The sequence below is a fragment of the Azolla caroliniana genome, unplaced genomic scaffold (assembly GCF_043228905.1).
Source record: "Azolla caroliniana isolate FFs.n. ecotype wild unplaced genomic scaffold, voAzoCaro1.0.p SCAF_5, whole genome shotgun sequence".
NCBI lineage: Eukaryota > Viridiplantae > Streptophyta > Polypodiopsida > Salviniales > Salviniaceae > Azolla > Azolla caroliniana.
In genome coordinates this window covers 10875127-10902538 of record NW_028230440.1, presented here as the reverse complement: position 1 = coordinate 10902538, position 27412 = coordinate 10875127, and the positions used below count along the sequence as shown (strand labels likewise).

General features: G+C 39.1%; 4 protein-coding genes across 4 annotated transcripts; 2 read left to right on the top strand and 2 right to left on the bottom strand.

Moving 5' to 3' along the window:
- Positions 1-3480: 3480 nt before the first annotated feature.
- Positions 3481-5844, top strand: LOC147864136 (pentatricopeptide repeat-containing protein At4g13650-like). The gene has a single exon (XM_087319356.1). The coding sequence runs from the start codon at positions 3481-3483 to the stop codon at positions 5842-5844; it is 2364 nt and encodes a 787-aa protein (XP_087175482.1).
- A 1115-nt stretch (positions 5845-6959) lies between these two features.
- Positions 6960-10711, bottom strand: LOC147864135 (protein KINESIN LIGHT CHAIN-RELATED 3-like). The gene is made up of 2 exons (XM_087319808.1): positions 8332-10711; positions 6960-7393 (listed from the first exon to the last, which is right to left on the bottom strand). Exons 1-2 carry the CDS (start codon positions 10443-10445, stop codon positions 7264-7266), a joined length of 2244 nt encoding a protein of 747 aa, XP_087175934.1. The 5' UTR covers positions 10446-10711; the 3' UTR covers positions 6960-7263.
- Positions 10712-19382: 8671 nt separating this feature from the next.
- LOC147864134 (putative pentatricopeptide repeat-containing protein At3g05240) lies at positions 19383-21454 on the top strand. Its single transcript, XM_087319135.1, has one exon. It carries the CDS (start codon positions 19411-19413, stop codon positions 21427-21429), a length of 2019 nt encoding a protein of 672 aa, XP_087175261.1. The 5' UTR covers positions 19383-19410; the 3' UTR covers positions 21430-21454.
- A 411-nt stretch (positions 21455-21865) lies between these two features.
- Positions 21866-26321, bottom strand: LOC147864133 (DNA/RNA helicase protein). Its single transcript, XM_087319807.1, has 3 exons — positions 24609-26321; positions 24095-24401; positions 21866-22923 (listed from the first exon to the last, which is right to left on the bottom strand). The coding sequence occupies exons 1-3, from the start codon at positions 26271-26273 to the stop codon at positions 22121-22123; spliced, it is 2775 nt and encodes a 924-aa protein (XP_087175933.1). The 5' UTR covers positions 26274-26321; the 3' UTR covers positions 21866-22120.
- Between the last annotated feature and the right edge of the window lie 1091 nt (positions 26322-27412).

Here is a 27412-nt window from a genome sequence, read left to right as displayed (position 1 = left end):
ACAATCAAGCTCCCTTTGCTGAATTTCATAACACCGTTCCGGATGCTACCCATGTAGCCTTCATCATCTAGCCGACCGGCTAATATCAGGTTCAGACGAACTTCCGGAACGTGTCGAACATCCTTCAGTAGCAGTTTGCATCCGGTTGGTGTTGTCAGCCACACGCCTCCTATGCCGACAATTCGGCATGTACCTTCATTCCCCATTCGGACACAGCTGTGATCACCGGCTGAGTAGGATGAGAAGCACTTCCGGTCCGAGGTAAGGTGGAATGACGCTCCGGAGTCGACCACCCAAGTCATCTCGTCGCCGACAAGGTTTATCTCACTCTCCTCGGTGATGAGCATCAACTCTTCTTCACTTGTCGCGATTGCCGTCGTTCCCTTTCGGTCCGATCCCCTACGGTCTTTACCGTTCCAGTCCGGTGTCCGCTTCGAATCAGTGCCGTCGATTTCCTTGTCTTTACGGAAATGCTGACAGTTCTTTTGGAAGTGTCTCGGCTTGCCGCAATAGAAGCAAGTAGGCCTCCCCCTTGACTTAGACCGTGTCCCCGACTTTTCCCGGTTCTGGGGGCTACAAATCCTTTGTCTTCCGCGTTCCGATTTGGTAAGGAGCGCTTTGGAGTTGGAGCTCGTATCCTTATCTTTCCGACGTGCCTCCTCATCTAGCAAGCTCGACTTCACTCTTGCTAGGGATAATCGTTTCCCTTCCGGCTCGACGTTGCCCAAAGTGACAACCAACATCTCCTAGCTATCCGGGAGGGAACCGAGCAGGAGTAGCGCTAGTACCTCATCGGTGAGAGGTACTTCCAATGATGTTGCCTGGTGTATCAGCCCCTGGAAGGCATTCATGTGCTTCGCCATGCTGGAGCCATCTTGGACCGGAGTCTTACTAGCTTCCGGAATACCGAAACCTGGTTAACAACATTTTTGTTTTGAAACATAATGCCGATTTTCTCCCAGAGCTCATGAGCCTTGCTCTCTTCATTGAAGTTGTTGTATAGGCTCATGTCGATGAAGCACCGTATGTAAGTCGTTGTCTTCATGTGCATCACCTCCCATATCGTGGCGTCGATTTTGTCTGGTCTCTTGTCCCCAAACTAAACCAACAACCAAAGATCTTTAACCACGAGCATGTCCCTCCTCTTCGACTTCCACACCGAATAGTTGGAGCCGGTGAGCTTGAACATGCCTCCCAACGAGTCATCCATTTTCTGTGTCGTTTCGCTCTGATACCACTTTGACAGGGACTACACGGTCCCTTTGAACAATGCTCGGCCACAACCGAGCCTAGAATAAAACACAGAAAACAGGGAATGAAACACAAACACGATAGACAGAAGAGTACACAGGATGTTTATGTGGAAAACCCAAACTCAGGAAAAACCACGGCAGCCCACAAACCGCAAACTATCACTATGTCAGAATGTACAATAAGAAAGTACAGAGGCCACGACCTCAAGCTTGTTGTCTTTACCACAGGCGGCGGTTACAAATTAGAGGCAACGACCTCTTCCTCTCTCTCACTCTCTCTGTACACAGTTGCGCGCTCTAATCTTGCGCCAACAAGAATGACAGTAACTCTAATCATAAGTTTGCCCTAAGTCATATTTATACTCATAGATTGACACATGCGTGATATTCGTGATATTCTCCATGCGCAATATTCTCAATATTCGAGAATATGAAATGGCCCCAAGAATATTAAAAACCCATTCGTTTTGCAAAAAATATATATAATGTTTATTTATTTATTTAAATAAATTTATTTCACCAAAAAAAGAACAATTATTCATTAATAAATTATATGTAATGTCAAGAGAGTTTATGAAACTTATTTTAATTAATCAATTTATTTATTTATTTTTTAAAAACGAATACTTATAACTTATAAGTTATACATTTATTATAAAAATTTAGTTATACTTACAAATATGATTAGTATGAACTCTAAATATATGATTAGTTTGAAGTACTATTTTTAATGTCAAAATAAAAATGTCCATAAATTTTGAGGGAATAAAAAGTGAGAAATTAATGAGCCTTTATTTTATTTTATTTATTTATTAAAAATAAAACGAATATATACTTATAACTTATAAGTTATACATTTATTATAAAAATTTAGTAGTGTCAAATCCCCAAGTCCCTATTTTATTATCCCTATTTATTTGTCAAGTTCCTTTTTTTTATCCTAGGAAATTAAAAAAGACATAGTTTTTTTTTTTTTGAGTTAAATGAATACTTGACCACCCATTCGTATTCGTATTCGTTTGCATTCGAATGGGAAACCCGACGAATGCGAATATGTCAATCTATGTTTATACTAATATGACTTTTTGGCTATTTACAAATATAGCCACGATGGACTCTCAAAAACATATTTACAAATATGTCTCTTTATCCGGTTCTCACCGCTTGCATCATCCGGCACTTGCCGGATACTCGTCATCCGGTTCTCACCGGGTCTGCACCATCCGGTTCTCCATAGCCGGGTACTCGTCATCCGGTTCTCACCGGGTCTGCACCATCCGGCTCTCCGTAGCCGGGTACTCATCATCCGGTTCTCACCGGGTCTGCACCATCCGGCTCTCCGTAGCCGGGTACTCGTCATCCGGTTTTCAACCTCGGCCTATCGGCCTCAGCCGAGTTTGCTCATCAGTACTGTTCTTCTCACTTCCCATCAGGAGGGACCTATTTCCTAACAATTGATAAATGTAAACATGGCATACGCCCTATATTCTTTTCACACAATGATGAAGGAAAGGGACATCGTCAAATGGGAGGGAAGAGAGGTCATTCATTTCCACATCAACTACCTTGTACAAATCTTTTGCTCTCCATCTCACTTGAATGTATCTCGGCTAAGTGCAAACTTTTCTTTGAAATCATTAACAACCTGCACATGTGGCGGGTTGGGTTAATATGTGGTCTGTTAACCCGCGATGAGTTAGCGACATGTTAATTATGTCCAAACCAATCCTTGTAAGTTGTAATTATTATGAAAGAGCTTAAAATTTAGCGAGAGTAGTTAGGAGTGGGCGAGACTCGGTTGCAGAATTGCAGTTCTAAACTCTTTTAGATTGTTGCCACCGCCCCAAAGTGCACGATCATTTGATGACGAGGAAACTCTGTTTGATCGGGTAACGGATCAACTTGTGGTAACAAAAGCAGCCAATTTCGTCCACCCTAGTGTGAACGCAGCCATAGCCATCAGAAGAGACGCAAAGACACACAGGCACAGCGAGAGCAAGAGAGCGCGACGAGGTTCTGCAGGATCACTCTGTTTTACGGGAGGAAGCTTAAACGTGGCCATGCTGATCATTATTATCACAACCATGGCCATGATCCTTCGTTATTACCCACCTTCCATATCCAGGAGTTTAATCTCTTTGCCCGCTATGTTCATTCTCTTCGTACTCTCAGCCACAGAGAAAAAGAAGAAAAAGAAGAGGAGGAGGAAGAAGAAGTAGACCTGGACATGGCGATGGATGAGCTTTCCCATGCCAACACTCGGTTGTCTGATAAGGCTTACATTACTCTGCTCAAAGCATGTTGCAAGAGAAAGGCTCTTCATCATGCTAATGATGTATATACCCATATGGTCCTTCATAATGTTGATATGGATGCATACATGGGTCAACACATGGTGAAGACATTAGTAACATGTGGGGATGTAAACCATGCATACCAGATATCCACAAAGTTATCCGGTCGGAATGCTTTGATATGGACATTCATCATATCTGCATATACAGAGAACCAAGAAGGCCAATTTGCCCTTGAAGCTTATCAATCTATGATTGACGATGGTGTTCAACCAACCCATTATACATTTGTTTGTCTCTTCAAAGCTTGTGCTACCATAGGTTCACTTGAGGAAGGAAAGAAGATACATGATCATGCTCGCCGAAATGGTTTTTGTTCTGATGTTCACGTTGGTTCTTCCATAGTTAGTATGTATAGCAAATGTGGAGATATAGTCGAGGCAGAGAATGTGTTCTCTTCATTGCCTCACCGGGATGTAGTTACATGGAACGCTATTCTCTCTGCTTACGTTAAACAGAACCAAGTGTACAAGGCTTTGAAGCTCTACAGACAAATGCAAGAAGAAGGATGTGGTTCAAATCACTTAACCTTTGTCATCCTTCTTCAGGCATGTGGTGCTCTTGCAGATAATAAAAAACATCATATCAGCCAGGAAATGTCTATAATGTCTGGGAAGTCTATTGGTCTTGAAATTGGAAAGGCACTTCATGCTGATGCTTACAAAAAGCCAATGTGTAGTTCAAATGCCCTTCTTAGGAACACTCTGATGGTAATGTATAGTAAATGTGGGGCAATTGAGGCATCCCTTCGCGTCTTCTCTATTTTGCCTGAACGAGTAGCCACCTCTTGGAATACTATGCTTTCGGCACATTTCGGACATGGCCAAGCTCGAGAGTGTTTGCTGTTATACAAAGAAATGCAAAAGGATGGAGTGAGTCCAGATGAATTAACATTTTCAATCGCTTTTCAAGCATGTGGGCTCCTTATAGAGGAAGAATCGTGTGCTTTGAAAGTGATGTGCCCTGAAATCACTCAAGCTTTGCATAGCGATGCTTGCTTGAAGAACTATGAACGAGATGTATTTGTGGGTACTGCTCTCATAAGCGTCTATGGGAAGCTCGGATATATGCTGGAGGCAGAAAATGTGTTTAGTTTGTTGTCTTGCCGAGATGTTGTGACATGGACAGCAATGATATCAGCACATGTTGAACACGAGCAAGGGGAGAGAGCATTGCAGCTATATATGCAAATGGAAAGCAATGGTACAACCCCTAATCATTTAACCTACATTGTTGGCTTCCAGGCATGCTCCATCCTCGCGGAGAAGCAAGAAGCTCTTGATGTTAAGGGAAGGTCAATGAAAATGATATCACTGGAGATTGGGCAGGGTTTGCATGTAGATGCATGCTTAAGAGGTTTCACATCGGATTTACTTGTTAGGACTGCTATCTTATGTATGTATGGCAAGTGTGGACGCATAATTGAAGCTGAGAATGTGTTTAATGGTGCATTGATACATGTAAGGGATGCTGTATCATGGAATGCAATGCTCTCTATGTATGTAGCCGAGGGCAAAGGGGAAAAGGCTTTAGAACTGTATATTGAGATGATGAAGCAGAATGTGATAATTAATGATGGTACACTTGCTTGCATGATTCAAGCTTGTAGTGAAATAGGCAACTTAGAGTCATGTAAGAAGCTTCATTTTCATGTAATTAGTTGTGGTTTTGAGCATCTTCAGATTTTGGGAGCTGTATTAATTCATGCATATGAGCGTTCTGGAAGTATGAGGGATGCACAAGAATGCTTTGATGAGATGACCCATGCTGATATAGTTTCTTGGACCTCATGCTTATCGGGTTATTCAGATCGCGGTGATTTCAAAACGAGTATCTGTATGATTAAGGAAATGGTGACAGCAAATCATAAACTCGATGACTTTGTTTTTGCTCTAATTCTAACTTGCTGCAGCCATACTGGCCTTGTTGATGAAGGTATAAAGCATTTTGTCCTCTTGAATAGAATGTATAGAATCATGAGGAATTTAAAGCATATTGGTGTTATGATTGACCTTTTTGGTCGGGCAGGAGATTTCAAAAGAGTAGAGAGTATCCTTGCCAGAAAACAGCAGCAGGTCGATTTGGCCGTTTGGGTCAGCTTATTAGGTGCTTGTCATATCCATAGCAATATGGAAATGGCCAAACAAGTATTTTCCCATGTGACAAGAATGTATCCGACAGATAGTAGGGCATATGTTCTAATGTCAAACATTTATACAAATTCTGGAACGAAATAGCGAGATTCATAACTTACAAAGTTCCCTTCAATTTAACTTTATAAGATGTAGACTTGTCAAAATAAAATGAAATCAAGCAGAATGGGGACTCTGCATCTTCTGTGCTGCTCGGCCATGACAATTTTATGTATGTGAATACGCGTTCTGGAATTGATCAGGAAGATCTAGATAATCATAGATAATTAACTAGTTGAAGAAGGCTATGTAGTATGCTCTTTTGAACAATTCATGGATTCAGTATATCAATATATATTGAACAAGTTCCATGATTGCATGAAACACAACTTTGTAAACATTCTAAAAATATCGAACTATCCAGTTATGTGTCCTCCAAAAAGCATTAAGATAAAATCCACCAATTTGAATTGAGAAGGGAGGGCTGGGACAGAAATGGTTATCTATTATATTCGCCAATATGGCTTCAAGAAAAAAAAAAAAAGATCCACAAATCTGAGACGCGAGGGGAAGATGGAAGTGTTAAAGATCTATATCTACCATGTCTCTAAAATTTATGGAGACAAGAACAGGGTAACTTCTCCTGTCATCAGTCGATTAAACTCTTTGGCATGCACATAACGATCTAAACCTTTTCAGCCTACAATTTTTCCATTATTATGATCTCTGATTTTATGTATTTCATTTCGAAAAAGGTAAGTTACCTTTATTGCTAGAAGAAGGTTTTGCAGGACCTCACTTCTGAGGATAACTTTAAGCTTTCTTTGCAAACATTTATTATTGTTCCAATAGGCTAGTCTGACATTCAAAAGGTGCTCACACATACTAATTACCTTCTATTTCGTTAATAAAGTGGGTTTCATGAAAAAAATCAAAACATGACAAATGGTAAATGCAAACATACTTAAAAGAGCATAATTTCCAGATCTTCTTTTTGAATGTGGAAATCAGTGGTTAAGCAGTACATGAAAAATGGTAATACTAGCCGTACAACCAAAAGAAATCCATTCAATTGCAAGATAATGCTAGTCCTATCACTTACATCATCTTGTCATATGAAATGGCCGTACAACCAAAAGAAAATCCATTCAATTGCAAGATAATGCTAGTCCTATCACTTACATCACCTTGTCATATGAAATGTAATCGCAATGCCAATGGAACCAAGCAAACCATTGATTAACATGAATCCACCACCCTAAAACATGAACTGCAACAATGCAACCATGGATATTTTTTGCATATTTTCAAAAGTCTCAGCTATATTTCTTTATCATTACTTGCCAGACGTGAAGTTACATGTATCTTTTGATTGAACAAAATAATTTACTGAATCATTTCTTCTATCAAAATTTATCTGAACTCAAAACGGCCATCTTTTATTCAGCCTCTATGTAATACTTGTGCAGAATTATTTTCGTGAATAAAAAGAAACTAGAAGACCATTCTGAACTCCATTCCACTCTAAGATTTTGCCTGCTGCAATAGCTCCTTAAGCTTTTTCTCAGCTTCAGTCAAGGTAACATGGAACTGCGATCCTCCCTTCTTGACTGCCGCAACTACATGCTTTTGGCACTCAATTGCTTTATCAAGCCTGAACATCAAAAAGGTAAATGTTAAATACCAAAGCACAACAATGCTCGTAAAACCATACAATTAAAATTCTCTCCATGATATTCATTGCTTGATGGATACAGTATTTTCAATCATCTGGAAGTTCATGCCATCAATTCTTACACCACACTAGGAAGGAATGCATCAAGAATGACATTAATTGGAAATCCTGCTGGCTTACATGTGGATCTAAATGCATTAACACAATTGCACAGTTTTGGAGAGAATAAATGTTTGATCATCATAAACATGAGAGTTGGATCAGTTTTTAATTGATGGAGGGGACAGCAAGCTAGCTGCATGTATGCATTGTATAATGCAAAGCATATGTCTCATGAAGCAAGGTGAACAATAGCTTACAAGCTGGACAAAATAGGATCCACACCCACTTTTTCCTTTTTAATGTGTGTATTCTCTTCCTTTTTATCAATCTACTTGGCATTGTTTTCCTATTGTCAGCAGAGGAGAATATCGACATGTTGAAAGAGTCATAGAGTATACTGACGTTAAAAAGCGACACATTACTGCATAAGATTCTTTCTCAATCTCAAGATATCCTACAGTGGGAAGGCGGCAATATGCCATGGCCACGTCATGCCCATATCCCTCTTCCTCTTGTTGCCATTCATGCTCCTCATCCTATGTAACTGTAGAAAAATGTACTTGAGACAAAATGTTGGAGTTTAAACAATTAAATTTTGTTCTAGATTCTAGAGTGTGAGCGCTAAGCACACATAAGCCCATGAGAATATTCACAGTTCGGATAAAAGCTTGAGTGAAGAGTTCCTTTCATATCAAGTCCTGTCTCATCTTCTTTGATGGAAGTTCTCAACATTAGTGACTTTGGAATAGATAAAGGTTAAGAGATGTCCAAGCAAAACCTCAAAAACAGAATATTTATAAGTTTTCGCTACTAACCTTTCTAAAGCAGAATATGTGTTGGCAAGGTTGCAATATATGGCAATTGTATCGCCATCTTCTGGTCCATGATTCTCAGTCGATATTACTCTAGCAGCTTCAAACTTGACCAATGCATCTTCATATCTTTCTAGTTCTAAATAAGCAATGGCAATGTGATTATAAACAGCTAGTAGCTCTATACTATCTTTGCCATAAATGGTCTCTAACATATCCACACTCTTCTCTAAATATGGTAATGCCTCTTTAACTTTGCCTGTATAGAGGAATAGCCCTCCTATCTGGCCTTCAATTTCAGCTGAAGCTCCTAGCTGATCTGGATGATGTTTAAAGATAGAATGAGCCAATTTCAAGGATGCCATAGCTTGGTCTGGTTCATTTATTTGTTGATAAACTGACCCTAACTCCATCAAGCTTGATCCAGCTTCAAGGGAGTATTTTTTATTTTTCAAAGCATTTAATGCTTTTTTGCAATATTTGGCAGCCTTACTGTTCTCTTCCATTTCTGCATAGGCTTTACCGATCAAAACCAGTGCATGTCCATGAAAGCGGCTAGCTTCTTTAGTCTCTTTAACAACATCCTTTAGCTTTATGATGGCTTCTTTAAACTTCTCGAGAGAAATCAAAGTCTCTCCAGATTGCAAATCCAGAGAAGAAACTTCTTTAGATTTTCCCAATTTCACCAAAATCGGTCTAATTATTTCATGCTGGGCAAGGACCTTTTCAAAGTCTTCAAGGTCATCATAAATAACAGCCATAAGTCTTCTTAGGGATGCCACTTCAAAAGAATTTGACCCATAGAAATTCGTATAGATTGGTAGTGCCTTCATGCACAAGTTAAGAGCTTCTTCATATTCTTCTGCTTCGATATAAGCCTCGGCAGCTTGTTGATAAGATCTGGCAAGGTCAGGGTTACCTGGTTCCAATAACTCCTCATTGATAGAAACACCATCACGATAATGTTTCAATGCATCTTCTTGTTTCCCAATAGACATCTTAGCATGTCCCAAAAGAATTTGAATGGCATACCTTATGGTTCCAACTTCACGAACCTTGGAATTTCCCAATTTCTCCAGCATTGTAGCTGCCTTCTCTAAGTGTTTTATTGCATTTTCAGAGTCATCCATCTTATAATATGCAGACCCAAGAACATGATCACACATAGCACACTCAAATGATGGTTCTGAAGATCCCAGAATCTTAAGTGCTTTTCCACCATAAGACAATATCTTTTCCGGTTCTTCATCCAAGGAATCATATAGTTGTGCTAGTCTTAAACATGTGGTACCAATACGAGGATCATTTGCCTCTACTGTTTCTTCCAATTCTCTTAATGATGCTTCAAGCGCCTCTATGCTTTCTTCCTTAATTGCAGAAGAGATAGCGGGTTTGTTCGTATCACAATAATCACGATCCTCCTCATCACTATCTGTATCAACAATCCCTACTTCATCAATCTCTCTCTCATCTCCTACTGTTTGCATATCTCCATTCTTCTCATTCACCATATGTTTCCCATCTTTCACATTCAACACACGTTTTCCATCTTTCTCATCAAATTCATGATGTCCATCTTCCCCTTCATTGTTGTTTGAGGACATAGCTGCTGTGCCATACCCTCTTCGATTCTTCAACTTATCACGATACAAACCAACTCCTAAACTTTGCATCCAGCATTTCTCAGCAAAAGGCCGCGTTCTACGCTTCCTGAGGACTTCCTTATCCAAAATTCCAGCTCGAGGTGGTTCAATCCGAACAGATAACTTATGATCGTTATCTTCAGAACATGCATATTTGGAGTAATTTCTCACTTGCTTACATGGCTCAGCATCAAAATCTTCTTCTACCTCATGAGTAACAGAGGTAATGGAAGAAGAACACCCAAATCTTCTTGCAAGAACTCCATGGCGAGTTATATGATAGCCATGGCACGAGCTTCTTAAGTTCAGAACTATTCCCGAGAAGTGGCTTTTCTCAACCTTTCTACAAATCAATGACGTTTCTTTCTCTTCCATGCAAGATCTGTTAAAGCTATAGAAACGGGGAAAGCTTCCACTTCCATAATTCCTCTTAGCATAATGTAAAAGCCTAGTGAAAGATCGTTCAGCGACCATTTCTTTTTTCTCGTTTCTTTGGCGGGCAGAGAAACACAGAGGAAGTAAAGAAGATGGGAAAGGGAGAACAACAGGGGAAGGTAAAGCAGAGTCCTACCAATCGTCGATCAAGTCGATGGTGCGAATGAAGGACGGGTCGACCAAACAAGAAGAAGAAGAAGAAGAAGCGAGCATCTGTCCTCTGTTCTGGCTGTGTCTGTCTGTCTGTCTGTCTCTGTGTGTCTGGCTCTCAGGAAAATGAGTATGTATTTCTGACCTAGTTAGTGCTTGCCCATACATACATACATACATACATACATACATACATACATACATGTATCACGTATGTATGTATGTATGTATGTATGTATGTATGCATGTGTTTGTTTATTTAGTGTTTGAATTTGGTTAAACTACGGATATGGCATATTAAGCTTACCTTCCTTCCGGTTCCAACCACTAACTCCCTCCCACTACCCCAAGCTTTTATCACTTCAGCCTTCCTTCCTTCCTACTAGTCGTCGAATGAGAACCCGTCGTCAAGGCCATTGCCAAGAACCACGACTGAATTGAAAAAAAGGAATAAAGAGAGAAATTATGAGAGGGAAATAAGACGTGATTGACACAGTAAGAACAAGATATACACGAGTTTGTCGAATACTAGCGTCGAACCGGAATACATATGCATGTATAGCATTGTTTGGACACATACATGCATGCTTGCCAACTCATAGCCATGCACGCACACTATCGTGTTGCCAATGCCACACGATGGGAAACCACCTCCAAAGCAAGTATGTAAATTATCTAATTTAGGGGAACACAACTATCACTAAGATAACTATTTCATATATTAAAAAAAAAGATTATTGTATGTTAGCTAAACCGTGAATGCTAAGTGGCTACATGCTCTTAGCCCTTAATGCATGTGAGACCCTATATAAAGGTGTGCTCATCTTAATATGTAAAAGGGAGGAGAAAGAAGGTCTAAAGAGAAAAAAACAAAATAATATGTGTGTCAAGAAGAATAAAATAGCAACTTGGCTCAAAAAATTCTCAAAAAGAGGGCTGAAATCTGGGCTTTGTGTGTTCGAGACCTATCTTGGCAAAAACTATCCTTTGAAGCCATCTTTTCGTTCCTCCACCACTACTTGCGAATAGAGGCCCAATGCTTGTTCGTGTACATGTGACATACACTTCATGATAAAGCTACTTGGTGATTATGCATGAGCATGTGTGAGGTGACGACATTTCATAATATTTCGTATATACTCTAGATAAGTCATGAGTTCAAATATTTGTCAAGTTCCCATGTTTGATCACTGGTGTATACCTTAACCAAGGAACCAAGTAATATAATGTATTGCGCACAACTTTGAAGTCCAAAATGGTTTAGGAGGTGCCAGAGGAACAACACAATCTAGAATCAAGCTCAAAGCATAAGGTTCCAAAAGTGATACATGAACATCATATGAAGATGCATTTGGTGGAAGAATGAGACAAGCACCAACCCACTTCCTGTTGTGTTAGACATCAAACATAGATTGAAAATAAACCTAAGAATGTGACGATTTTCCTTGTAATTGTTCGTAATGACTATGAAACTTCACATGCCAATAATAATCGGAAACTCTCTGAACAAGCTTCACAAAAGCCAAAGATTATAAAAAACGAAGGCATTAGTGCAAGGTTACATAAAAAACATAACCTAACCCTAGTATTGGAATGCCATCACTTTTTTTCTCCTGATTTCTTTTTGTTGAGAGATCAAGTTCAACGTAGTTTAGTTAGTTAGTCAACCATGTAACTTTGTAGTTACCTAGATAGAATCTAGTTAGAAGTGTTGACTATAACACCTTACATAGGACCTTGTACTTAAGTGGGATATTCTAGATCCTCCACTCCTAAGTACATTTAATATAGGACTTACACTTTTGTACCTATATTATCCTCACACATGTGCACCAGTGTTGGGCAAAGTCTCTAGCCCCTACCAGAAATTTTCCTGCTTCTCATGAACCTAACCGGAATTTTAAAATTTTGGCCGGCCACGTTCCTACTAGCGATAATTTCAACCGGAACATGTTGAAATTTGTTTTTGGCAGCATACCAAAAAAATATTCTAGCGCGATACCAAATCAAATCAATCACAAAAATTTGGATCCCAAAAACTAAAGATATATATTTAACAAAAATAAATTCTAACTTTATAAACATAATTCACTTTTCAAACCTTTGTAAAGTAGCATTAACAGCATATCAGATCTAATTAGATCTAATATATAGAAAGTTCCAAAACAAAATCAATCAAATTTACAAAGTTTTAATCTATATCTTCTATGAAGTCCTCGATGTCATCATCATGCTCATGAGAAGTTCCTGTAAAAATATGACGATATGCCTTGCTTTCTCGCCACAACAAAATGTTGGCACTAAAGTCATGTTCTTATAGTTCAGGTCCTTCACTAGAGATTCGTATCAATGCATCAACGACATTGTTTTTTAGCCTATTTCTAAACTTATTTTTTATTAGATTTATGCGACTAAAGCCTCTCTCACATGCTGCTGTAGAATAACATTGAATTAACCCTATCAATGAAAGCTTTAGAAGTTCGGGTAGCTTTTCTTTCCACACATCATTACAATTTATCATACCCCAAACATCTAAGAAATCTCTTCCAAGCCATTCCGTGGTAGCTTGCCTTTTGAAAATTGCATATTCATAATACAATTTATCATTATCAATTATGGGAGAAAACGCTTTCCCATCTACCATTTTTTGAATGCCATAAAAATTTCCAAGTGTTTTCAACTCATTAAGACCCATAGTTTTTCGTGCTAAAATGCTTGTAGATCCGGTAGAAATGTTCATTGGTGATAACATTTTCAATGCGGAAAGGGTTACCGGATCTTGAAGCCTCTTTTTTATTGTCTTTATTAATGCCTTAGAAAACAAAGTTTGGAATCGTATGGCTTCAATTAAGTCTTCACCATCAATACTTCTATCCATGAGGATGCTTTTATACATATTACCTTTAATAACATCTCTTAAAACTGAAAGCATTCATTTTTCTCTACCATATTCTGGAATAATTGGATAATTATAGCTATCATTCTCAAAACCATTGAGATCCATTATAACATGATGTAGAAATTGTTCTTCTATCTCCCCAATGGCTATCATAGCCAAACCTCCAATGTGTGACATCCACATATTCCTTTTGGAATTCCATAATTAACGTTGACATGATCTTAAGTACATCTGTAAGGAAGTGAAGCATATACACTACTTTGAAGTTTCTTAAACTTAAGAATACATTGTATGCATCACTTTGCGATTGCAAAGTCTTCATCAATGGTTCATACACATCACATACCCTCATGATAGCACCATGCAGACTAAGCCATTGTGTCTTCACAATCCCAAGAATATGCAAATGCGTGTATTCTAATGCATCTTGCATCTTACTTAATTCACCTTGGCGCATTGAGCTCCTTGAGAAATGTGCAGCCACCCGATTCACAAGGGCATCTAACTGCTTGCATGTTTCTTTGACTTCAATGTTCTTTGAAGCCTCTTGCACACACAAGTTTGTTTGATGTGCACAACAATGTAATGAAGTCATAAATGGGTTATATGACTTCAATCTTGTAGCAACACCTGTAGACGTACCTACCATAACAGATGTTCCTCTACTTCAAGTAACCCCAAATAAGAGGTTCTTACTTGCCTTCCTTGCACAAATGTAGCGTAAAGGATCAAGTTCTTGGTTACGCTTACATCGGTAGCTTCATCTACCATAAGTCCAAACCAAGGACTTTTCCTCAACCTATCATAGATCTCAGCTTCAAGAGCCTTGCTAATGTGCAAAATAAAGCTTGCACAAGCCTTATTATCGTTATACATTCGTGGAAGGCCTTCCACACCACATTCTCTTAACAATCGTAAGAGGCTTTCCAATTTTCTAAATGCCAAATCCTCTTTAGCTATAAAATATGCACATTTAAACAATTTTTCAATTGCTACATCCACACTAGCTTTTTTTTTATGCACATTTTTCAAGACCATTCTTGTCTCGTTCTTGTAACAAAATGCCATCTCGATGGGCCAGACTTCTTGCACGTTCTTCTAATGCAGAAGTCTTAAAGTTTTTGGCACCTGTTTTTGCCAAATGAAGACTTACAATGAGGATCACTCCTACAATAACTACACCATAAAAGTCCAGTTTCCAAATTCTCTTGAAGCCACTTAAATTTACTAAGCCAATCTTCTTGAAATTTTAGTTTGGCCGTACTAATTCTATTCATCTCATGAAGTAATTCTTTAGATTGTTGATGGTCCTTTATAGGCTCTTCTAGAGACACATCTTTATTGGAAGATGGAAAGTTTTTCCTAAAACCAGGCATTGTAAAGAGGCTGATTTGCTTTCCTTTGCCTTTTATATTTTGGTTGTGGGACATACTGTAACAATAATGTAAAGAACGTTGGACTAACATAATCTATGGATTCCATTTACGAGAAGGCGAAACATACATACACAATCCATGTTTCCCAAAGAGAAAAAACAAATTAAGATACCGGTGATATTTGAAGATTATGAGGCAATAAGGATTGAGTTTCCACTATAGATCTTCCAATCTATCAAAAAATAAAGAAGAAAGAGGATGCCTCACATTAGCTTACACACACATGCAAATCCATGTATGTAATGTGAAAGACATCGAGGAAACAAATATATTGCAAACCATATTGAAGGAAAGGATGAAGACAAAAAAGGTAGTGTATATATTAAAACAAGAGGACAATACAACTGCAATTAAATGAACATTTTGTCATGAACAATTGATCAATCAAACACTCTTGATAGTGTCATTAAAGATATTATGTTGTGAGTCGTGACAATTATATTGATTTATATTCAAAAGACAAACATAATACTTATTCATAGTCTATTTACTCTCTCCACTGTCATAACTTATTCAGATGGTTATGTTATTTGAAAACAGAGAAAATAGAGAGAATTCACATAACAAAGAAAGACAAACATACGTACTAAAGTGGTAGAGTGGCAACAAGCATGCAGGGATGAGCAATCGGCAACGAGCGAGCAAGGATGAGAAATCGACAACGAGTGAGCAAGGATGAGAAATCGGCAACGAGCGAATAGGGAGGATCAACCAACAACGAGCTGCAAATTTTATGTGAAGTTAAAATCGAAGCGTATAACTGAATCAAAATACAGAATGTATTTAACTTAAACCTAAGAATGTATTTAACTTACATCTCATAAATGCACATATCTTAAAACTATTTTAGAGTTCTTCCTGTTCTAAGCCCATCAGAACTGGCAAGAACAGGCAGCTAGTTGGAGGCCATTAGCAAGAAAAATTGGTAGTGCTAAAGATTTGGGAAAGAGACCAATAAAGACCTTAATTATATATGCAAGTGACCTTGTACAAATTATCGCTAAGGTAAAGTTTATGCAACATATTTTGCCTTATGTTTATAAATTTTCCAAGATATTTACTTGATGACTTCTTTCCTTGCAGGATGTTCCTTTAGGGGGAGAATGTTTGCAAAATGGGAAATCCCGTGAAAATCGTGCAGAGTTGTATACGACCAAACTCGAAAAGGGTCCTCAAATGCGAGAGCGGGAGCGAGATGCATGGCGTATTATGCGTGAGATTGAAGGACAGAGCACAAAAAATCTTCATTTGGCTGAGGTAAAAATTCTTCAAGACTGTGTACCCCATCGTGCAATGAACAGTTTTTCTCTATGGCATAAAATTTACCTTGAAGTATTGATAGGCTGAAACTAAACTTTATGATGGGTTTTCCTTATGATTGAGGCTAGTTAACGTAATATAATCAGCACATGTTATTGTGCTTTCAAGAAAGAGGTGTGGCCTTGAGCAAGGAATTTGAGCTGCTAGATGAAGAGAGTAGATACTCCTCTGTATTATGTGCCAGTGAAGACTTTGGTGATGATAATGAGGATTCAAGTACAAACCTCCTTAATAATATGACATTTGGAAATTCTGCTGTTGAACTTAAGACCGTGGATGTTGGGTCCAATGAAACTGAGCCTTGTCCCAAAAATATAGCTGAAGGGAACACACAATCCTCTAGTTTGTCTAAGGTAATAAGCCTTTGTAGATTAATAAAGTTAGCTTAACTATGCTTAATTATTGGCCCAATGTGTTCTTTTTAACAACTGAAGGATAGATCTGCAGAAGGGGGTCCATCTCCTTCAGAACAGGAGCCCAATGCAAACCCAATGGAGAGTTATGTTCTTGAGTGTAATTCTAACACTATCACCTCCTGCTATTGTAATGCGTAAGTTTTATTGGTAGCCAAAGCTTAACAATCGATCCGTGAGTTTTATTGGTTTGAAACGATCCGTGAGTGCGCGCATGAAACAAGAGCAGGAAATAGACCGAGAGAGAGAGAGAGAGTGGGAGAGAAGGATTCTCTGTGTACTGACGTTGACGTTGACGTGTGTGTCGGGAGGGGTGAAGACGATGGTTTTGCAGAAGAGGGAAGAGCTAGCAATCAGCAACGGGGGAGCAGGGAGGAGCAATCAACAACGAGCGAGCAAGTAGGCACAATCGACAACGAGCAAGCAGAGAGGATCAATAAGCAACAAGTGAGCAAGGAGGAGCAATGGGCAACGGGCAAGCAAGGAGGAGCAAGTGGCAAGGAGCCAAGCAGGGAAGAAGGAAGGCGAGGCGAAGAAGAAAGAATGGAGCAGCACTACGCTTAGAATGGAACAGACAGGGAGCAACGAGCAACACGAAGAGGAGAAGCAGTGAATCGGGATTCGTGAATAGTGAACAATAAAAAAAAATGAAGAATAGGGAAAAAGAGGTGGGAAAGAAATATTTACATAAATATACAATACCTTTTTCTAATCTATATAAATAGCCGGCTCATAAAATATGAACCGGCTAGATTCTGGCCAGGTGGAAAACCTGGCCGGAATCAATTCCGACTGTCTCTCATGGTGACTGGCAAAAGTTCCAATTCAACCAAAACCTTGACACTGTTCTTGGGACTTTGCCCAACACTGATGTGCACCCTTGCACATGAGATCTATATATACCTCATTGTAGGTATTTTTGTATTTGATGATGATAATGCTAATTTAATATAGTTACTCATCCCCCATCTTGTGTTGTTCATAAGTGTATCTCTCTCACACACACTCTCTCTCTCTTCCTCTCACACACATACACACACATATCACTTAATCTTCTGCTTAACTTAATCACATAATTAGGTACTAATTAACCATCGCTTAATTACCTAATTCTTAACACTTTTATTATTATTATATTTTATTGTAATTAGCCTACCCTATTGGTAAGTTGTTACACTACAAACTATTAGGAATATCTCCCTCCTATGGGAGAAGTCGATAGTCGGTGTATATGAGAGAAGTTGGCAGTCGAACAGAGACAAGCCGAACATAGGATGGTCGATCGGATCGTCAGCAACTCGACAGGGTTGTTGACTGCTCTGAAGGAGATAGAGAGAGTCGACTATAGTAGTCAACTACATCTTGGATGCTCTAGGTCAAGGAGAAGGCTGACTAGTCGGGTCGATTGGATAACCGACATGGGAGTCGGCTAGTCAGGCCAACTGGAAAATCGACATAGGACTCGATTAGTCGATTGATCAACTGAGATTATTAATAATAATAACAACAATGAAAGCTATGTTTGTAAATTGCCCATACTGTGTATGAGTATAAATACTCCTAGGGCAAACACAATGTTTGTGTGTGTGTTGTGTAGAACATAACGCAGAGTTTTTGTACATAGGGTAATAGTGACGAGGGAAGAGAGACACGCGCACGCGAGAGAGAGAGAGAGAGAGAGCTTGCATGCAGGCATAGACGTAGGCAGAGGAACTTGTCGGCAGAACCCGAAGTGGGAATACTCCATTGTGCAGAGTCTTGTAATATGTTTTCTTTCTCTTGTATATCCACTCTATAGTGAATATCTATTGCCCCATGGTTTTTTCCCTGTTTAGGGTTTCCAATTAAAATATTGTGCACTGTGTATGTTGTGTTTCCTCTATTGCTCTCTGTACATTTTTTGTTTTTCTACGTTTGTACAAGATATCACTCTACTGTTTTCATAGATGTACAATCTGAATCCTCACAAACTAGTATTAGAGCTAGAGGTGCAGAATGGAAGGAGGCGTGAGCGGTTTTCTAGTAATGATGGTCCTGAACTCACAACTATGTTGACTAGAAGATCATGATGGAAGATCTTATAATAATCAAAGATATGTACGAGCCCATAGACAGAGAAGAAATACCCACTGGGGTGTTAGAGTCTGAATGGAAACTCTTGAATAGGAAGGCGGTGGCCACCATCAGACAATGTGTAGATGTAAGTGTTCTACAACATGTTGCAAACGACACGAATGCCTACGAGATGTGGCATAAAATGTCATGGTTGTACGAGAGGAAGAATGCTCTCAACAAAACTTGGCTGATGAGAAAGATCGTAAGACTGAAGTACAGAGATAGAGACAACATAGTAGTACACATCAATACCTTCATGGGGCTTGTAAATCAACTTGTTGTAGCCAAGTTTCCCCTTGATGATGCTATGCAGGCCCTCCTACTATTGTATACCCTACCAAACAACTGGGAGAACCTAGTGGTGACTCTCAACACCTCGTGTCAAGAAGTGAACTTGTGTGTGTTATCCCGATCAAAGGCGAATGTGACACAATATTCGGGCTGAGGAAGGAACAAGCAAAGAAGTCAATAGAGAAGAGACAAGTCTCATGCGAGATATCCCATTTTGGCCTTAGAAGACGTTTATATTTCTTTCTTTCTTTCTCTGAGGTAATGTAATGTATAATGTGCAATTCCTCCTCCTCCTCCTCCTCCTCCTCCCTGTAGAAGAATGTAGTGTAAGTTTGGTGAAGGGGGGGGGATGAAATAGTGGTCCAAAAGCTGATTGATGCATGCATTTTCTCCGTGCTGCTTCGGATGGCTGTCGATCTCTACCGAGACCACCACGACCCATTTCTGCTCTCTTTGCGACTTACGGCCTTCCATGGACGGGACTGTTCCGGAATGAAGCCATCTCTCTGAATCCACCCACAAAACCTCAACCTCGTCCATCGAGCTTTCCTTGGCAAACTCTTTTTCATCATCGCCGTTCTGTTTCACCTCTCTTCTCTTCTGTTACCTGCGAATCTTTACGTAATGATATTGGCAATGCCAACGCTGCTGCTGATTGTGGTGACGATGATAGTGAAATACTCATCCATGATTTCTGTGGGAAGGAAGAGTTGGATAAGGCTGTGGATGTGTTATGTGGCTTGGTCGTGGCTCCTTCTGTATCTTCATGTCTGGCTTGCCTTAAAGTTTGCATCAAAAAGAGGAACTCTCTTCAGGCAAAGAGAATACATAGTTTTCTGATCATACATAAACACAGTATCTTGCTCAATGGCATTGTGGCTGATTATCTTGTTCTTACCCTTGCAAAATGTGGCTTCATTGATGAAGCACACGAGCTTTCCATAGCTTTACCATCAAGATCTGTCTTTTCTTGGACAGCCATCATCTCTGGTTATGCAGAATGTGGCCGTGGCCATGATGCTCTGAAAATCTATCAATGTATGCTTAAGGATGGTGTTGAACCTAATGTTTACACGTTTGTTAGCCTTTGTAAAGCATGTGGTAGTCTCAGAGACCTTGATCGAGGACTAGATATGCATTCTGACGGCATCATGAAAGCCTTTACATGTGATGCTTATGTGTACAACACTCTGGTAAGTATGTATGGAAAGTGTGGAGCAATACTAGAAGCAGAATGTGTTTTCAATGGTATGTATCATCGGAACATAGTCTCATGGACTGCAATGCTATCTGTATATGCAGATCAAGGTCTTGCAGAGAAGGCTTTGCATCTTTATAGGCAAATGCAAGAAGATGGCGTGAGATCTGAAATTCTTGCATTTGGAATTGCTTTAGATGCATGTAGTACTCTTGCAGAGAAAAAGAAGTTTTATCTTATCAAAGGGCAACGTAACACTCGGGAAATGTCATTGGAGATCGGAAGAGCTTTGCATTCAGATTCACGAAGGAAAGGTTATTTTTCAGACAATCTTGTTGGTAACACTCTTTTGACTATGTATAGTAAATGTGGTACTATAGAAGAAGCTGAGAATGTGTTTTGTGCAATGCCACATCATGATGTGATTTCATGGACTGCGATGATTTCTGCCTATGTGCAACATACTCAACCCGAGAAAGCATTGTCCCTTTACAAGGAAATGCTAAAACGTCAAATATGTTTGAATGATATAACAATTATTAGCATCTTGCAAGCTTCTGGTGAAACAGGCTGCTTGGAGATGGCTAAGATGCTTCATTTTGATATAGTTTCAGTTGGATATGATAACATACCCTTAGTGGCAACAACTCTCATTTATGCATACGGAAGTTGTGCAAGCATGATAGAAGCAGAAACAGTGTTTGAGGAGCTTTCCAAGCCTGATATTGTATCATGGACAGCTTGTATTGATGGTCATGTGGGGGAAGGAAATGTGATAGGAACACTTAAAATGTTTTATAAATTGTGTGTAGAAGGTATGACGCCTTCTAATTTAACCTTTAACTCTGTTCTTTTAGTGTGTAGTCATGTTGGTTTGATTTCTGAAGGCCATGTCATTTTTCAATCCATGAGTATATATTATGGAATTTCCCCGGACTTGAAGCAATATGGCATTATGATTGACCTTTTGGGTCGTGCCGGAGACTTTAAGAGAGTTGAGGACATGTTGCATAGATTGCCAATGAAGGCTGGCTTGACCATTTGGCTTTGCTTGTTGCGTGCCTGTCATACTCATGGCAATGTAGATCTAGCAAAAGAGGCATTTCATAATGCAACTCAGTTGCAACCTAATCAACCATCTACATATATTTTGATGTCCAACATATGTGCAGATTCAAAGAGGAAGAAATATATTATATGAGCCCAAGCATTTATTATTTGTCTTATATACTGTCACACATTAGAGGATATACATTTAATGAATGTGAATGATAGATTATTTTGTTCAAATATGATGATAGCCCTCTAGATGGTGAGGTCTATGTGGATAATGTTCCCACACTAATATGGTTCATATCCAGAAATAATCATCCCCTTACCTATTGATTAATAATACAGATCTTTGGCCCTACTCATCACTAACTCATAGGAGTATAGCATCAACTAATATAATAATGAATGCCATGGTGTTATTGTGTCATGAGTGTATGCAATTGTTACATAAAACCTACTTACAAAGCAGTGAAAATTTGAATGCTTTCCACTTCAAGTTTCTGCAACTATAGAGTAAAACCTCTCAAAGCCCAACTTGCAAGCAATAAACAATTCAAGTCGCATCCACTTTAGAATGCATAGCATCACAGAAGTATAATTGACATTTTGTTGCCTATTATAGCTTCATACACCATCCACAAAATAGAAAGTGATACACTGGAATTTCGTAAGGTCATCTCTCTTATAGGATCTAATGAACAGAGACAGAACCATGATGCGGCATGTTAGGATGTCTGTGCAGATTAATTAGTAGAACAACCGTAAACACTCCACTGGAACGGTCATCATTTCATTAGTCTATACAAAACTGTACAACATGAGCTTATATACTCTCAATTTCATAGTTGCATTAGACGTTGTACATCCTCAATTCTACCTTGGCGCATCTCCCCAGCAGATTGCTTAAATGCACCACTGGCAAGATTTCTTTTCCTTTCTTGCATTCCGAGAATGCGCTCTTCGATGCTATCCTGAACTATCAGCCTTACAATCTCAACATCTCGTTTTTGTCCAATACGATGTACTCTATCCATAGCTTGTTCTTCTACAGCAGGATTCCACCATGGATCAAGCATATAAACACGTGACGCTGCCACAAGATTTAACCCAACTCCAGCTGCTTTCAGGCTCAACAGAAACACTGATGGGCTGTCTGATCCCTTCGATTGGAAAGCTCTCACTGCTGCCTCCCTTTTCTTCAGATTCATGCTCCCATCGAGCCGAACATACTTAAAACCAGCAGCTTCTAAAGAGCTTTGTACTAAGCTCAACATCCCTGAAAACTGTGAGAACACCACAGATTTTGTGGTCGGTTCATTCACTCTGACATCTGTAAGATGTTGAATAAGGGCTTTTATTTTGGCACTAGTTTCCTGTTGTGTGTTCTCTACTCCTCGGTCATCTGTTGGTTCAACTTCAGGGGCGGTGAAAAGATCTGACATTGCTAGAGGAACTCGGCACATGGGACATTTTTCCTTATCTTGCATCAGGGTTTTCTCTATGCATTTGCGACAGAAAATGTGAGAGCACTTTGTTATGACTGCCAATGATGGTGGGGAGAGACAAATGGGACAATCAAAATCATCCCCACTTTGTAATACCGATAATAATTTTTGAAGCAATTCCGGAGATGATGACAAATCTAATAAGTGGCATTATACAAAATCAGTAAATTATTTGACAATAATGATTATAAATCAACAGCAAAGCAATGTGATACAGCATCTTACAATGGGAAAATCTCCTATCCTTTTAGCAGAAGACAACAAAATTATGGGTAATATTTTTAAAATGCCATAAAAAGCCAACTGTTTATTCTTGCTTCTTCATGCAGGGCTACCATCTATGAACCAAGAAAGGCGTTCTTCAGAAACTCAACAAAGCTGTGAAGTTATCTCATGGTTAACTCAGTGTGAAAGTTTTTGTGATTTAAATTTCAATTATGTTTACTGTAAGCATAAACAACTGCCTCCATACCTTCCCTACTATTGCTTCCTATGCTTGTCCATAAATTATAATTACTTCCTTTAATTCAATGCTTAACTTCTTCAAGATCAATTTAGCCTTCTTAATTCATTTGCAGCTTTCTGTATACTAATTTTAGTATTTCAACCTCCATTACATTCATATTTTTTTCATATTAAGTGTAATATGCAGAGCTCAACCATGAAATGGTACCAATGAATATGATTACAGGTAGAGGGAGAGATTCTTCCATTTTGGTACAAACTTGTACTTTGGTTGCAATCAGAGTACCAAATATCTTCCCACTTGGAAATATGGCTCTAAAACTGTATTAAAATTTTAAAGCTACTCTAGACAGTTGAGAAATAGAGAATACTTACTGCAAGCCATGCCTCTCAAAACCACATCGTTATGGTTATTTCCCAAGAAACATTAGCTCATACATGGATGATTGATATAATGTACAGAAAAATTGATGGCTAGATAAATGTATATAGGAAGTTTCCAAGTAGGTTGGAAGATCTGTTTGAGAGTCATGTATTTCATAAGAACTAGCCAAGGGTTTGACCTTACAAATATATATTTTTAAACCAGTAAAAGACAAATCCTGAAGGAAGACCAAGGTCCACTTTCATAAGATCAAACGAGAAATAGGTGCTTCAGAATTAGAATTTGGACCTCTCTTTGATAAAAATTCTGTATTGTGCTGACGTAAATGCAAAGGACATGAAATCAATGCAGATATTGATAGAAAATTAAAATAAGACAACTTCTGTACTTGAAGTAAAATTGGGGGGAGGGCAATTAAAAATTTCTACCACTACGAATTGTAATGGTCACATGCATACCTCCAAGAGAAGAAATTGTATCAAGAAAACCTTCCTTCACGGGACATAGACTTGAATGATCACATATCTGTCTCAGCCGCAAAATGATTTGCAGAATTGTGCTGTAATTTTGAAGAACAGTACCAGATTCAACAAACTGGCCAACCAGTCTCTTGCCTTCAAGCTCCAGTCTGTCATAAATTCGCCTGTCTTCTATACCAAGCTCCACTTTATGAACTGTCACAGTTCTCCGAGGCAAGTCAACTAGCCTCTTATCATCAACTTTCATGTCTTTTGTCCTCCGGAGAGCAATTGCCAATAACAAAGCCTATAGAGAAGGTCAATTAACAACTTGGTTTCCATCTATGCACGCCATCATGTGGTATTTGCACTAATGCAAATCATTGTGTTTGCATGTATATGTACCATATATACAATATAATCACATGATATTTTCATTGATGCAAATTACTGCATGAATGAATGTGCATGTCATAAAATTGGATTTCGAAATCAACTGTAAAGAGTATCATACCTGTAACCGCATAAATCCAGATGCATCTCCCGATAGTAAAGGACGTTGAATAGTTCTATTCCAAAATGATTTTTCATCTAAAGGTTGAAGCTTCAAAAACATCATTAGGCTAAGAAGGTCTTTAACACCATTCTGAATGGGTGTGCCAGTGACAGCCCACCTTCTCTCTGCTTGTAAGCTAACTGCTGCTTGTGTCATTCTGGCATTTGGATTCTTAATAAGATGAGCTTCATCAAGCACAACCCTTAACCAGTTAACTTCTTGAAGGGGTGATTTAGCATCACTACCTTCAGATGCTAGAATGTTATATGTTGTTAATACAATGTCATAACTACCCAATACACTGGATTTCTTTGTCCTATCAGGACCATGATAAAAATAGACTTTCAAACTACCAGCGACTGTGTGCTCCTCCAGTTGGCTAACCCATATGGGCATTACTGACAATGGGCAAACAATTAAGGTCGATGAAGTCCCTTTAGAGTCATGTACTCTAACACCTAGATCATCAAGTTTTTTCTTCTTCATAGGTCTTCCTGAAGTTGATTCATGTAAATTTTCGACAACAGTATGAAGCATAACATCTTGCCTATTTGTCGCAATCAAAGAGATAAGTGTCAGTGTTTTTCCTAGTCCCATCTCATCAGCAAGAATGCCTCCGCGGAAAGGCTTAGGCTTCTTCTCTGTCATGAAATTGGTCAGAGTGTTTACATAAAACACCTTTCCATCTCTCTTCTGAGCTTGCTCCCGCCAAAATGGGGGCAATTCAACGGAGTTCTCCCTTCCAACAAGCCATGCTAACGCCTTCTTTTGATGAGAATACAAGCGTGTTTTAATAAAATCTGGAGAAGGATCCATGGTAGGTGTGGCCTTATTCTGCTCCATAACAAGTGAATCAAAAATCTTGTCAATGCTTTTCCCTGTATTTTCCTCAACATTTTTCGTTTTCTCGGATATGGAAAGATCTTCGAAACTTGGATCATTGGGAGTAACTACCGAAGCACCACTCCTCACAAGCCTATTAAGCACCGTGGAAATATCTTGATATTTACTGAAAACAAATACTTGGCATGGCATTCTATATGCATTCTTGCTACCTCGAGGTACTATACCCTCAACAAGAGCAGATCCATCATCAATGATAGGTGCAAGATAGCATGCTTTATATCTCTCCACGTGCCCTACTTGTTCACCTTGCATGTTCTCAACTCTAATAGCATTACAATCATAAGCATTATATGGTTCTCTAATCAACCTAACCATTTCTCTGTTATTCACTGTTCCACGATAGTACTGCAAACCAACAACATTAACCTCAACAAATCCCACAAGGTACCTTTCATCTTCGTCTTCTGGGGCCGCTTCAGGATGATGCACCGAATCAACAAAAGGGGATGTATTCTGATTACACGGAGAAAACTGCGAAGGAAAGAAACATGGTTGTGGAGCCATAACGCTGGAAGGATCCGAAGGAGTAAATGATGAAGGAGAATGAGAAGAAGCCGCAGCGATGAGCAAAGATGTTGCAGACTTTATTTCTTCTTCAAATTGAGACTGTGGAGGAGTTTCATCTTCGTTGACGTCTTTGTCCAAGTTTAGGGTTTCTGAAGATCGTTTCCGGACACTTCTTCCTCTGCCTCTGCCTCTGCCTTTGCCTCCCGCCATCGCTGCCCCTCCTCCTCCTCCTCTCACAACACTGTTCTTCAGAAATTCGAACAATGCTATTTTATATAACTCTGCGATTTTCCCACGTGGCACAATGTCATTCGCCTCCTTCCCAGCATACGTGGAATTCGCCACGTGGCACATTGTCATTGGCGTTTAATGCTCTGCATAAATATGGAGAGGGTGGTAACTGGTTCCTCCGCTACCTTCCGCTCAAAGACGACGTTATTTTGTGGGTTTCGCCCAGAACCTTCATTTTACTGACTTGCTTTGTGGTGCTTTAGATAGATAGCTACCTTTCGCTCAAAGACAACGTTATTTGTGGGTTTCGTTAGAACCTTCATTTTAGTGACTTGTTGCGTGGTGCTTTAGATAGAGAGCCAGGTGAGGAGTTTCGGTTTGCTATCTATATGGCTCAATTTGGGTTACAATAAGATGTCTGGCACGTGATTTTATTGTATCGGTTTTCCTAAGAGAGATTCCTATGTACATATTGATGCAGATACCAAATATGTTTGAATGTTTAACTTATGATCCTTCCAACCTACACAGATTGGAACAACCCTAACTTGCTTTCATCATATATTTATTTACATACTACATTTATCTAGTTACTAAATGTTAATACCTTATTGTGTCTAGTCTCTAAGGCTGACACCTTCTTGGCACACCCATGAGACAACTCCTAATTTATAGTAGACAAACCAACAAAAAAAGAAGCAAATGTGTACATGTTTTGTCTGCCTCTTCAAAGCTGAATTTTGAATGAATGTTTGCTACCTTGATTGGCCAACTTCATAGTTCTTCACGTGGTTGATAAGAGACGTGATCCTCAAGAGCTTCTTTGGATTCTCTTCCCACCTCACTTGGACGATTAAGACAAGTCTTTATATAAAGAATCAAGAGATGGATTCTTGTGAAGTGGAAGAGATGTGAGTTATGTGTGTGTGTAAGAGAGAGAGAGAGAGAGAGTGAGTGAGTGAAACACAGAGAATATGCAAGGTAAAAGTATATTGACAAAGGAGAAAGACTCAACATTTTACAAGGTGGGAGGAGGGTGCTTTATGTAGTCACCCTCTCTCTTCATTAACTACAAGACTCATGGAGCATGGAGAATGTGAAAGCTCATAAGTTATGTG

Coding starts and splice junctions, on each gene's coding strand:
- LOC147864136 (XM_087319356.1), top strand. CDS start 3,481: ATGGCGATGGATGAGCTTTCCCATGCCAACACTCGGTTGTCTGATAAG.
- LOC147864135 (XM_087319808.1), bottom strand. CDS start 10,445: ATGGTCGCTGAACGATCTTTCACTAGGCTTTTACATTATGCTAAGAGG. Junction 7,394..8,331: donor ACATATTCTGCTTTAGAAAG/GTTAGTAGCGAA, acceptor TTTGATGTTCAG/GCTTGATAAAGCAATTGAGT.
- LOC147864134 (XM_087319135.1), top strand. CDS start 19,411: ATGCATTTTCTCCGTGCTGCTTCGGATGGCTGTCGATCTCTACCGAGA.
- LOC147864133 (XM_087319807.1), bottom strand. CDS start 26,273: ATGGCGGGAGGCAAAGGCAGAGGCAGAGGCAGAGGAAGAAGTGTCCGG. Junction 24,402..24,608: donor CTGGATTTATGCGGTTACAG/GTATGATACTCT, acceptor CCTTCTCTATAG/GCTTTGTTATTGGCAATTGC. Junction 22,924..24,094: donor TACAATTTCTTCTCTTGGAG/GTATGCATGTGA, acceptor GCCACTTATTAG/ATTTGTCATCATCTCCGGAA.